This window comes from Carcharodon carcharias, chromosome 9, assembly GCF_017639515.1.
Source record: "Carcharodon carcharias isolate sCarCar2 chromosome 9, sCarCar2.pri, whole genome shotgun sequence".
Lineage (NCBI taxonomy): Eukaryota > Metazoa > Chordata > Chondrichthyes > Lamniformes > Lamnidae > Carcharodon > Carcharodon carcharias.
The window spans coordinates 8,198,474-8,212,235 of NC_054475.1; the positions used below are offsets into that span (position 1 = coordinate 8,198,474).

General features: G+C 44.4%; 1 protein-coding gene across 3 annotated transcripts in view; it reads right to left on the reverse strand.

Moving 5' to 3' along the window:
* Positions 1 to 7,043: 7,043 nt before the first annotated feature.
* The window catches only part of LOC121282038 (ethanolamine kinase 1-like), a 155,024-nt gene continuing 148,305 nt past the window's right edge, over positions 7,044 to 13,762 (reverse strand). For 2 of the 3 annotated variants that reach the window (XM_041195396.1, XM_041195398.1), the window contains 2 exons: positions 11,137 to 11,210; positions 7,044 to 10,593 (listed from right to left, as the gene is read on the reverse strand). In XM_041195396.1, the coding sequence (XP_041051330.1) occupies positions 10,521 to 10,593; positions 11,137 to 11,210 (147 nt within the window). In that variant the 3' untranslated portion in view covers positions 7,044 to 10,520. The remainder of the gene's footprint in view (positions 10,594 to 11,136; positions 11,211 to 13,762) is intronic. The other variant, XM_041195397.1, reaches the window with a different exon arrangement.

Sequence of the window (13,762 nt, forward strand, 5' to 3'; positions counted from 1 at the left end):
ATTTAATTTTGCCTGCTCGTTCTGACAGTCATCATCCTAAAGTATTAACTCTGGTTAACTCACCACAGATGCTGCTAGGCCTGCTGAGTATTTCCAACATCTTCTGTTTGAATTTCAGATTTCAAGCATCCGCTTGATTTTGTTTCTGAATTAGTCCTTAAGTGTTTGACGTTGCTCGTGCCTGAGAGGGAAGAGTCTCAGTTTAACGCCTCATCCGAACGTCAGCAACTCTGTCAGTGTAGCACTCCCTCGGTCCTGCAATGAGGCATCAGTCTAGAGTAGAGACTCAAGTCATGAAATGGGGCGTTGTACCTCAGAATGGAGCTAAGCACTTAACAATTGTCTGCTGCAATATGTGCGCAGGTAGATAGGTGACTATGGGGCAGAGGCGAAAAGCAACAGCCTAGAACGGAACGTGTAGTATTTGGTTCAGCGGGGTACCTTCTGAAATATAAAACAGGACTCGGTGTCCCTCACAAGCCTGTAATTAACATTCCGGTCTTTAATTTCAGCACGGAACCCAAGCCCACATGGTCGAAACATAGGAGCAAGAGGAGGCCTTTCAGCCCTGCCAAACTGCTCCACCTTTTGGTTAGATCATGGCTGATCTGTGCCTGAACTCCATTTACTCACCTTGGCTCCTTCACTCTCAGCCCCCTTGCCCAACAAAAAACTGTCAATCTCAGTTTCGAATATTTCAATTGATCCCTAGCCTCAACAGCTTTTTGGCGGGGGCGGGGGGGGGGGGGAGTTCCAGGTTTCCCTCGCCCTGTGCGTGAAGGATTGCTTTCTGACAACACCCCTGAACGGCTGAGCTCTAATTCCCAGACGATGTCCCCTTCAAGCAGCGCTCCGTCCATCGGAGGATGTAGCCGCTGTCAATCAACCCCCAACATCCTTCTCATTTTAAATTTATGCAGCCAGCTCACTGAACTCTCCAGCAGAGGAAATAGTTTCTTTCTAACTAGCCTATCAACTTCTTTAGATCATCTGGAATAAACACCTCAGTTAGATCATCCCTTAACCTTCTACATACTTGTAGAATTACAAGTATGCCACCTGTTTTTTAAATGCACTTTTAGCCTCAGACTATAGCTCAGTTGTTGCATTTCCCTACAAGAAATCAGTGATTATGTTTCAAAAAGTACGTAGTTGACTGTAACATTTTTGTGACAGCCTGAAGTTTATGATGGGCGATAAATGCAGGTATTTTCCTTTTCTCATTCTTGAAATCAGCTGTTCATTCCAAGCACTTAACACATTCCTGCAAGATAACCACATTGCTCCTCCAGTGCGTTCTGCTTGCGCCAGCTCCAATCCCTCTATGGAATATGGAAGTTTCAAACCACAGGCACCGGAGGTTGCAGTCTTTTACAGCTCAAACAGAATCAGCAATGCTGCCAATTCTGCCTGGATTGTACCTGCCAGCACTGACCCTTGCTGAGGTATGAACAGGCCCCTTTGAGCTTGCTCCATTATTCAATAAGATCATGGCTGATCTGGTTGTGGTCTCAACTCCACTTTCCTGTCTGCAACCCCCATGACCCCCCCCATAACCCTTGATTCTCTTGCCGAACGAAAATCTGTCTAACTCTGCCTTAAATAAATTCAAAGACCCAGCCTCAACTACTTTCTGGGGAAGAGAATTCCACACACAACCCTTTTCTGATTTGTCCTGGAAGGGAGATCTCTTATTTTGAAACTATGTCCTCTAGTTTTAGGCTCATCAAGAGGAAACATCCTCCGTGTATCCACCCTATCAAGTCTCCTCAGGACCTTTTACGTTCCAGCAAGATCACCTCTCATTTTTCTAAACTCCAATGGGCGTAGGCCCAACCTCTTCAACTTCTCTTCATAAGATAAGCCCTTCATCCCAGGAATGAGTCCAGTGAACATTTTCTGAACTGCTTCTAAAGCAATTATACCTTTTTTTGTAAAATAAGGAGACTAAAGCTGCCTGTAGCACTCCAGATCAGGACGCTGGGAGACATCTGTGCCAATACAGGTGTATCTCAGGGGCCAACTAGCACTTGTTGCCATTCAGGGTTAGGGATGATCCCTCGAGAAAGCTCTCATTTCCTTCACAAAGATGGTCAATACTCCATTTTTTCTAATCATCAAGATAAACTTACTTGTTCTCGGGACTTCCCAACGTTTCACTTGTACAATCTAGTTAAAATTTGATTTTTCAAAATCTTAATTTTCAGGGACTCCTGCTGTCGAGTTCATCTGTATCTGCATGGACGGGTTTGAGAGGATAGATGTAGACAAGGTGATTCTGCTTGTAGGCCAGACCAGACGCAGCAGCCATAAGTATTAGAAAGACACTAATAAACCTAAAAGAGAATTGAGGAGAAGCTTCTTCACTCAGACAGCGGTAAGAATTGGGACATCACTAGCACAGGGAGTAGTTGGAGTGAATAGTGGAATAGTGTTGATGCATTTGCACGACTGAGGGAGAAAGGAATAGAAGGATACGTTGAAAGATTACATGGAGAGAGAGGGAGGAGGCTCATGTCGAGCACAAACATGGCGTGGACCTGTTGAGCTGAATGACCTGTTTTTGTATTATACTTTGTAACACTTTCTTGGTTCTTGCTCACTGCCCATTCCTACCTCCAATTACCACAGGCCAGTCTATAAGTCAATCTGGCATTTGCAATGACCTTATTCAATGACCCCCAAATTCAAGTTTTTGCATATAGTCAGCATACAAATCGAGCCCCACCCCCCCACCCTCCCTCCACTCCCCCCCCACACTCCCTCCACCACCCCGACACTCCCTCCACACCCCCCCCACAAACCCTCCACCCCCCACACTTTTCAGCCACAACATGCTATACTTGTGTTGATAGTCAGCCTCAAATTTTCACCCCAGAAATGAATGTTTTACTTATTGACATCTTGTAACTAGGTGCAAGGGATCAAGCAGGTGACACGGGCTGTGCTGCAAAGAATCATGGGAGATTAAGACATCCCATGTAGCCAATGACAAAGATGGTGACCGCCCAAACCCACTCCAGTGGTTCACTTTTATACTTGATGTATAAGTCAACCCTTTTTTTTGGGAGGGATCTTTCGAGGCTTCAAAGGTCGACCAGCATTTACAATATATATCCTATGGACACCTGGGAGGTGGAGGAACTCAGCAGCAGAGTATTCATTCCTTGGTTAGACTCTCTTTTATCAGTTGGAAGTTCCACACCTCTTACAAGGGTGACTGGGAACTCACAGTATAGGTCAGGCCTGGTGTAACTGCAACCTGAGCTGTTACTCTGCTTTTTCACAAAATTTATGTTGGGAATCCATCAAAATGGTCAAATAAATTTCACCCTTTCAATCCTTCCTTTAATGCTAAAATTGCATTACATCCACCACCTTAAACATTCACTCCCTTCACCACTGACACATAGTGGCAGAAGTGTATGTCATCTACCAGATGCCATTGTAGCAACTCGCCAAGTCTCCTTCAAACCCATGACCTCTACCACCCAGAAGAACAAGGGCTGTAGATGCAGGAAAGCACCACCACCTGCAAATTCCCTTCCATGTCACACAGCATCCTGACTTGTGACTATAATGACATTCCTTCACTGTTGCTGGGTCAAAATCCTGGAACATGGGTGCACTTACTCTAGATGGACTGCAGTGGTTCAAGAAGGCAGCTCAACACCACGTTCTCAAGAGCAATTAGGGATGGGCAACAAATGCTGGCCTAGCCAGTGATGCTCACATCCCGTGAGTGAATAAAAAAAAGATATTCTAGAGACTTTCCAACATTCCACTTGTACAGTCTATTCAAAATATGAACATTCAACTGTTTCAGGAACTTTCTTGCAGAATTGTCTCAGCTTATTTTCTCTCTTCTTTGTGAGAGAGTTTTCCAGTGCAGCTGGTTGAGAAAGATTGTCCATGGGCTGTGGGGCAGAAGTATAAAATTTGGTGAGGTATCAGGGTAATTTTCAATGCTTCCCCTGGTTGGTGACCTGCCTGATTTTCATTCTCATTGTCTCATCACCACAAACACTGAGTGGGCTCCATAAAAGTTGTGTGATTTGTTCCCATTGTTCAATGCCCAGAATGCAAAGTTGAAAGCTCCCCCTTTTTGTAGATAAATGCCTTTCACAGTGAGTGAAGAACAGTATCAATGTCAACATCCCGTTAAAGAATGAAAAATATACATAGAGTGCCCAACGATACATTGTTCAGAACTCAAGCTAGTTTAAGTAAATTATATTTGCATTTGTGGGTGTTAGGAATGTGTTTTAGCTTTTAGTTTATGTTTAATTCATTTTCTGTATTTGTGTGTTAAGAAAGAGGGGGAACTTGAGCTTCAGTTTCATGTTAAAAGATGCCTGCATTTTAATTAGGTTTTATGACTCTTGAAGGGAAGTTAAAACAAACACAAGGTAGAAGAAAACTGTGCTGTTGCCTAGTGGCATGGGGTTAGACCATAAGACTATAGAACATAGGAGCAGAAATTAGGCCATTCGGCCCATCGAGACTGCTCCACCATTCAATCATGACTGACAAGTTTCTCAACCCCATTCTCCCACCTTCTCCCCGTAGCCTTTGATCCCCTTACCAATCAAGAACCTATCTATCTCGCTCTTAAATACACTCAATGACCTGGCCTCCACAGCCTTCTGTGGCAATGAATTCCAGAGATTCACCACTCTCTGGCTAAAGAAGTTTCTCCTCATCTCTGTTCTAAAAGGTCTTCCCTTTACTCTGAGACTGTGCCCTCGGGTCCTAGTTTCTCCTACTAATGGAAACATCTTCCCCATGTCCACTCTATCCAGGCCTTTCAGAATTCTGTAAGTTTCAATCAGATTCCCCCCTCATCCTTCTAAACTCAATTGAGTATAGACCCAGAGTCCTCATACATTCCTCATATGTTTAGTTCTGAGAGAGGGACCCACAAAGACAGAAAAAAACCCAGAAAAGTAGCTTCAGCTCAGTTGAAATCAGGACCCAGGAGGAGCTGGACAGGAGAGGGAACTGCAGAAAGCAGATTTCCCATAAGAACAAGGGAAGGTCCCAGAAACCAGGAGGTTTGGGGGTGGGTGGGGGGGGGGGGGAGTGGGGGTGGGAAAAGTCCCAAGGCCACCTTCTAGTCAAAGGAAAAGAACGGGAACCTGGAAAATGTCCTGTTAAGCGAAGTTGAGAGTGAGGAGCAGAGGAAGACTCCAAGCTTAAAGGTAGAAAGCTGCAGGATGCAGACTTAAAGCAAAATAGGCTTGTAAGAAACCAGAAAATTTGAGGAGATAGCCAAAGGTTGATGACTCCTTACAATGGGCTTGTGAAGCAGTGGTGTTCTGTTGGCACAGCTGAGTATGAGAGAGTGTGTGGTAGGCAAAGCTTGAATGTATGTGGCGATCCAGGGGAGAGGAACATTGGAAGGAGAGATCAAAACCCTGGTGGGTGGGCCATTGTGGAGGCGTCCAAGACAAAGCGTCTTTTGGGAGAAAATTCCAAAGCCAGTTAGCTTCGAGAGGGGAGATTGGAAACACTCGTGTGAAAGACGGATTTCAGTGAGACCAATTGGCTCACAGTGCAACAAACATCTCGGGGTGGGAGTTGATGAGAGATGCATAGCATCTGTTTGGGGTGGCATCTTTTTTTTTTATTCATTCATGGGGTGTGGGCTTTGCTGGCCGGGCCAGCACTTATTGCCCATCACTAATCATCCCTGAGAAGCTGGTGGTGAGCTGCCTTCTTGCACCGCTGCAGTCCATGTGGTGTAGGTACACACTCAGTGCTGTTAGGAAGGGAGCTCCAGTATTTTGACCCAGTGACAGTGAAGGAACAGGGATTATATTTCCAAGGCAGGATGGTGAGTAACTTTGAGGGGAACTTGCAAGCAGTGGTGTTCCCATCTATCTGTTGCCCTCGTCCTTCTAGATGGCAGTGGTCATGGGCTTGGAAGCGGCTTTCTAAGGAGCCTTGGTGAATTCCTGTCTCTTGGTTTCAGTGTAGTGTGTCTGACTGCAGGTCACCTTTTGGTTTACATGGATTGTATTTACTGTGAACATGAGTATAAGATAGCTCTTATAACTTGCATTATCCTTACAAACCTACAAATATCTGTAAAGGTATAGCTGTAGGTGGAGCATTGTGATATAGCTCATCTTTTCTTGTTTAATAAATGTATTATTCTTTTGTTTGCTGACTCCTGTGATTGTTCAGTAGCCATGCTCCCTGTTTCTAAACAAAAAATAAAAGTTAGTATCTATCACCCTGGGGTCTGGCTTGTCCAGTAGTAACATCAGCTGGGATCATAAGAACATGAGGCACTGTACAACCAAGACTCGACATGCCGGGTAGGTAGGGGTGGAGGTGGGGCTGTTGGAGGTGCTCTTGTACATTCGTTGGTGTGAGATACTTCAGTTTGTCTGTTGCTACATCAAGCATTCTGTGTGAGGTACTTTCTACATCTTGTGCTTGTGGAGCGCTCTGTGCATGTCACCAGATGAAGTGCTCACATAGAATCAAAATGATGCAGAACTGAAGGAGTTCATTGGCCCATTGTGCCTGTGGCAGCTCTCTGACAGACCTATCCAGTTAATCCCACTCCCTGTCCTTTGCCCATGGCGTTGCATATTTTCCCCTTCAAATATTTATCAATGCTCTCTTGAAAGTCACTATTGAATCTGCTTCCATCAGCCTTTCAGGCAGTGCATCCCAGATTTCAGCAACTCACTTTGCAAAAAAAAAAAATGATTGCGTCATGACACCTCTGGTTCCTTTGCCAATCACCTTAAATCAGTGTCCTCTGGTTGCCAAGCCCCCTGCCACTGGTAACAGTTTCTCCTTTACTCTATAAAACCATTCATGCAACATCCGTGACATGGGTCACAGTGTGAAGTGCTCGGTACATTTGTTACGATGAGATACTCTGTCCTTATCAGTGTTTAAGCTGTGTTGAATACTTCAATTCATTTCACTTGGGTGATGTCATGTGACATGTGGACTGTGCACCCCACAGAGTATGAGACACACTGAAATAAATTCACTCAAAGTAAAAACTAATACGCGCAAGGTAAGTGCACAGAAAGTCTTCCAGAGACTACATTTTATTTACAAGATTATTAGCAGTACAATCAAAATGTTTGTAGAGTTCTGCAAGAGGTAGAGAAACCAGCTGGCCCCAGATTCTCTGTCATCAGTTTTATCCCAGGTTATCTTGCACTTATGAAATGGTCAGTTTTGTTCAACCTCCACATGGCCGCATGGTCAACCAATAGAACAAATTTAGTCAAACAAAACCAAATGACTTGGTCCAATTGCCTATTCAAGTTTATAGGAGATCAGGTTCACAAGCCCTGAATCGCAACAGAATTAGAATTCACAAGAGTCCAAGTGCGATTAAATTCTCCTCAGTTCTTAACATCTCGATACTTTGGTACCTTACAACAGGAAGGGTTCTGTTACTGAATTAATTAAAAGGGTTTTGACGAGCTTTCAACAGAGGCCAAAGCAAAACTCAAACTGAAATCATGGCTCCCCCCAACCCCATCTCCCTCTCTGCCCCCTGTCTCCCCTCCCCTCAGCGCTGTCTAATTGTGAGGCTTGGCAGAAGGCAAGTCCACAGCATGAAGAAACCTCCGAGCCACAAAGTAGCAGCTGGAAACGAGTTGAACAGAAATGATTCAAGAGACCATCCCGGGTACAGTTTGTCACAGTTAAGTATCTGGCTCATTAATCAAATACTTCATCAAAAACAACTGCCCTTATTTTAAATCGGGACAAAGTTTGCACACTGATAAATATCACAGTTCACTTGTTTATAAACAGGCATTTCGCAAAAAAAAAAGTTGCATCATAATTACAAAATGTACAATACAGTAAACAGTTCGAAGTCTCTAATGCTAGATTTCTGCAAATGATCAGTTGAGCCGCAAATCATGGCCAGAAACGAAGTTAGGATTGGAAAAGAGGGCTGGGGCGGGGAGGGATGGGGATTGCTGAAATGCTTAACAGGCCCACAAACCATTCCAGCTACTCTTAACGGGACTTAGCCCTTGTGGCTGGGACATTCAGGTGCCTTTCCCCCCAACTGCGCTGCCCAGTGCCACACTGTCTAGCTCAGGGGAGAGGGGAATAAATCCTGCCTTCATTCTCCTCCACCTCCAAGACTTGAAGAGGTCAGAGGGCTGGTCCTGCAACATGGCTGCCAGTTCGACCCAGGGCACATCGTTAGACCACATTGACCGACTTTCTGTCACCCATCACCATAGTCAAATAAAGGCATGTTTAAAGTGTAACCAGTGCTGTGCAGTGCCAATTACAAACAAAACTAACGGTGGGCAAATACCACTACAAATCGTGGGCACATAGTCTCGCTAAATAGATCGCAGCTCTACCCGTTACCCAGGCTTCAATGCATGCAACCGCCACACAGGAATCGAGACCTTTTATTAAGACACTGCTACGACCCAGCCTTTGTTGATCTGGAAAAAGAATGAAGCAGTAGGTTTTAAGATGGGTCAGTTTACACAGCTTTAATGTAATCACGTGGCAGCATTTGTGTTCTCGTCTCAAACATGCTTTTGGACCCAAGAACCAATTGCCATGCAAGCTGACCACAGGCAGCTGCAAACGGGGGCTGGAGCGAGTGAGGGGAGCAGTGATCAACAATTTCTGTACAGATCACATGGCTTCAAAATGGAGCAGCATTCTACTGGGTGCATATGAAGCTTTCCACTGTGTTATAAAGAAACGTCTCACACTCCTGTACATCAGCAGCAGCAAGGGGAATTTAGTTTTCTTTGGCTCAAGGTTGCAGTTATCCAAAAAGGTTGAGAAATTACTGCTTCTCCTCACCGTGCCAGTGCGACCAAGGGAACTTTGTTACCCTCGCCAAGAGCCTCACAGACCTCTCTCTTATTCATCCAGTGACCTGAACAAGGATTACAGAAATATTTCTGTGGACAGAAACTCAAGACAGCAGCAGGATAAAGCTGTCAATCTCTTAACACCAGGACTAAAGTAAAATTTTTAGGTTAGTGGCAAATATACAGGCTATCATACAACTAAGAGCCTCTCTCAGCAGCTGCTGACTCTTACCGCACATCAGAGCCAAGGGGTTTTGCAAAAGGAAGGTGATTTAATAAAAGCTATCAAAGCTCACAGGCTTTAGTGCTCAAGTCAGTCAGTCAGTCACAAGCTATTGGAGTGATTCACTCATTCTGTTCCAATCTGGATACATAGGTTGAGCAGTAGTAGCTGTCTGCTACCTTTGTCCCTCTCCCTGGTCCCTGCACTCTGTTCCACCGCATTTTCAAACAGAGTTCACTTGCCAGTGCAGTTTTCCCACTTGTGTGTGTGTTTCTGATGCAGGGAACCTTTGTCCTCAAAATAATTCAACTGGCCCTTCCCTGTGATAACCGAACACTATACAGGGTTGCAGGCGGCATGGGGTTGAGTTCTGAGCGCTATGGCATCATGTGAGAGCTCGTGGCTTCATTACACCACTTTCCACAAGTAAACTTTCGCAATTTTAGTTCTGGGGTGATCTTGCTATCTGCAAAGTTCAAAAGGTTAATGCTGTCACCCAGTGACAGTGGCAAAGTGAAGCTTGCTGAGCTAACCTTCGAGACCACTCATGAATTGGATGGACTCCATGAGAGAGTGGTGTGTGCAGAGTTGTGGGACAAGTGGGTTCCATGGGGCATGTGGCATTTCTCATGCCACACACTATGCTTTTATTAGATAGGTTGTATCATATTGCAACATCACTTCCTGCCAGCTCCTCCCCCCTCCCCCAACGGGCTGCGATAATGCTAGAGGGCAAGGGCATGCCTACCTTTTCAAAGCTTTGGGCTCCAATTCGGTCAGTGGCCATGCATTTATCGTTTATTAATTTAAAAAACACACAGGTTTGCTGACTCCATTCTTGTGCTGTTCGGGCTGGGACAAAACATCATTTCTTCTGAACAACTTTTGACCAAGTTAAATTCAAAGGTCATTTCGGACCTTTGACCTTTCGTCAGTCTGAGCTTCCCTGTAATCATGGTGGGATAATCTAAATGACTAAGTAGCAACTAAAAGGTTTTTTAAGCCTGCTTCCCCACCACCCCCCCCTCTCCCCTTCACCACACCCACTCCGTCTCTCATAGCCGTCTGTCTAGGTTGGTCCCTAGGTTTGGTCCCTATCAAGGGCAAAATAGATAAGGAGCTTGCGATTGGAGATTTTTGGAGTATTTGCAAGAGGGAGGAAAGAGGAAAGGTTCTAAAGGGCACTTTGGCTAAGTCCCTGGGCACAATCGGGATTGAAAACCAAAAGCAAAATGTGAAGCCAAGGCTTTAGTCATGAGGAGCAAGCACTGATTTCTCAGAGCTCTCCTTTAAAGGGAACAACGGTTAAGAATTTGGGGTTAATCTACTTCACAAATCGTGCTGTTAGATGTAACAAGTGGCTGGTCGAGGAAGGGAGTCTGTCCACGGAGGGAGTTGGAAGGACCAACTGAAGGTTTCTGGACGATTGTGCAATGATGGGTGGAAGGTCATTCACCCTATCACTCTGGTGTCTGAAGAGCAATGACTTGGGGCTTCATCTTGAAATACTGGTTAAACCTCAGGACACTATACCTGCAAGACAAAAAGAATGATATCCTTGAGAGACGAGAAGGGGGGTGGGATGGGGGGGGGAGTGGAAGGGGGGGAACAATGCACTTTTTGCTATTTAAAGGTAAAACAGAAGCTGGTGAGTTATGTTGGAGAGAGCCACGTCACAGTATATGAAATCAGTGTGATTGAAAGAATTCACTAAGTAAACCACCTCTCACTTACCCAATGGTCCATTTCCCAAAGGAAAGGATTTTCCAAATAATTGGGAGAAATATACAGTTGGGAATGGGACTGGAAGTTATATATGTCACCTACAGACAGAGATGATCAAAAAGGTGAGGAAGAAAAGTTACCTGTGAATGGATGATTGGATTGGGTAATGTCAAGATTTAGAAATACTCTAGGGTTTCACATCATTACCTTTTGGGAACCAGAGAGTATTTATTTTGGGCTTTTCCACTCAGGAATTAAATGTGTGAAATGAATTTCAAAGAAGGGAGAAGAAAGAGACAATTGCTCATGATGGGAATTCGGCAGCTCCTGTAGATGGGATGAGGTACTTACCCTAGGAAATCGAACTCTATTGTTGAATACTTGGCTTGAATCAAGGCCCAGAAACCCCAGAAGAAATGAGATGCCTGAAAGCAAAAATTAACAAAAGGAGTGTTTTAATGCCGTGATTGGTCATGAATCTAAGTTATTACCAGAAACCTATGCACCACGTCATGTTAAGTAGAGTGTGATGTGGTGTGGAGTCAGGTGCCCACTGTGTAATGTAGTGAGTTTGAAAGTTATGGTGTACTCTAGTGCAAGCTGCGAGATGTAGTGAGTTTGTGTGTTAAGATGTACTCTAGTGCATGCTGCGCAATGTAGTGTGTGTGTTATGGTGTCCTCCTGTGCACACTGTGTCATGTAGTGAGTTTGTGAGTTATCGTGAACTCTAGTGCACACTGTATAATGTAGTGAGTTTGTGTGTGTTATGATGTACTCTCGTGCACGCTGTGTCATGTAGTGAGTTTGAGAGTTATCGTGTACTCTAGCGCACGCTGTGTAATGTAGTGAATTTGTGTGTGTTATTTGCACTCCTGTTTGGCATCTCCCTGACTTCTGCATGATATTTTGTGCAGGTGATTATCACAGGTGGATACTTTCACTCCTTTACCTATATTCAGCAATTTCACAAGCCTTCCTGGGTCATTGCTACAGAAAATGACATGAGGCAATCGGATGAATTTTGTTGTAAAGATAAAGGAAAGATAGCTATATTGCATTTTCAGTGTGACATTGGTTTAGAGGCTGAATCAAGAGTTGGGGCTATGAAAAGTGCTTGAGGAAGATTTGAATATTTTAGGTACTGACAGAGTGACCTGACCCCAGAGAGAAGAATTCAGAGGTGGAAGTTAACTTTTGTGGAACTGAATGGTAGGTTCATATAGTAATGCGCTGCACTTGTATCATCCGATGAGGCTTCTTGGTTCCATCAAATCAGCCAATGAGCAATCTGATAAATACTTTGCCAATGGGCCTTGTTTGGATTAGATTCAGCCCGATCACCTCTCACCCTGGCTGACCTGCTGATTAGGGTGAGCTGGGTCGATGGATAATCCCTCCCCGTCTAATGATACATTTGTCCTGCCTGAACAGGGTGAGGTCATTCAGTGAGAAAAGTCTGCTTGTAAAATCGAGCTGTTAACGAACAGCATTTCTAAGTTAGTAAACAACCCTTCGAGTTCAATGTCTTCCAGCATTCATTGTAGTCTGGACTGTTGCATTCCATTTCCAGCCAAATTAAAGTCATTTTCTAAATGGTATTCATGGAGAAATGGGGCTGATTGGATTGCTCTACAGCAAGCCAGCATGGTCTCTATGGGCCAAATGGCCTCTCCCTCTGTGCTGTACAGGCTCTATGATGGTTTCTGGGGATGCAGACGGACAAATATTATTTAAAAAGATTTTTTAAGAAGATCGCTTCATGAGCTTGCTGCTCCCAAATTCCATGGCCTCCTACAGCCCTATAAACTAAAACTTCCAGCTCCTCAGAATATGGCCTCTCACATATCCCATCCCCATCATTTTGTCCCACCACTTTTGGCCATCTAGGCCTTGCACTCTGGAATTCTCTCCTGAAACTCTTCCACCTCTTGTGCAACACCCCACCTTAAAACCCACCATTTTGATCAAGCTTTCAAATCATTTTACCCCCAACACACTCTGCTCGCTCTCCAACCTCCACCACCCCCCCACCCCGGCAACGCCTAACCTCCCACCAGCTCCTTCTCATGGTTTGGTGTCCATGCTTTTGTCTGAGTGCATTCATGTGAGGTACCTTAGTAGAGATGCTTTTCTACATTAAAGACTTGTTGTGGTGCATGGACAAAATACAGAAGGGTGCATGTGGTTGCCTATAAACTACCCTCTGAAATGGCCTAGCAAGCCATTCGTTTCAAGGGCAATTAGAGGTGGGCAACAAATGCTGGCCTTGCAAGAGATGCCCATAATCCCATGAAGGAACAAAGGACAAAAAAAGCATGGAGTAATAAAAACAGGGTGGAGGAAAGAGGGTTCTGAATGAACCACCAAACAAGTTTGTAATGGCTTCGGAATGTTACTTTACTCAGGACAAAAGACTTGCTTTAAGCATTTATTAAAATATATTTACATAATTCACTGTCACATCTCCTAAAACGATCTTCAGGCTAGATGAATTACTTTAAAATGCAGCCGAGACAAACCCTGCAACCATTTTGGATACAGTATAATCCCACAACCAGCAAAAGATAAATGGCCTGGTTTAAGAGACTTTATGCGATAAATGCTGCTTTTGGTAGTATTCGTTTATGGAAGGCATAAGAATGCAAAAAAACATAGGAGCTGGAGTAGACCAATTAGCTTTTCGAGCCTGCTCTGCTATTCAACCAGAAAGATCATGGCTGATCTTCTATCTCAATTCCAACTTTCTGCACTATCCCATACCCCTCAAGTGCTTGAGTACCCAAAAAAACCTATCGACCACTGGTCTTGAATATACTCAATGACTGAGCATCCACAGCTCTCTGGGATGGAGAAGTCCAAAGATTCACAACCCTCTGAGTGAAGACATTTCTCCTCAACTTAGTATTAAATGGCTGACTCCTTATCCTGAGACTGTGTTCCTGTGTTCTAGATACCCCAGTAGGGGGAAACATTTTCT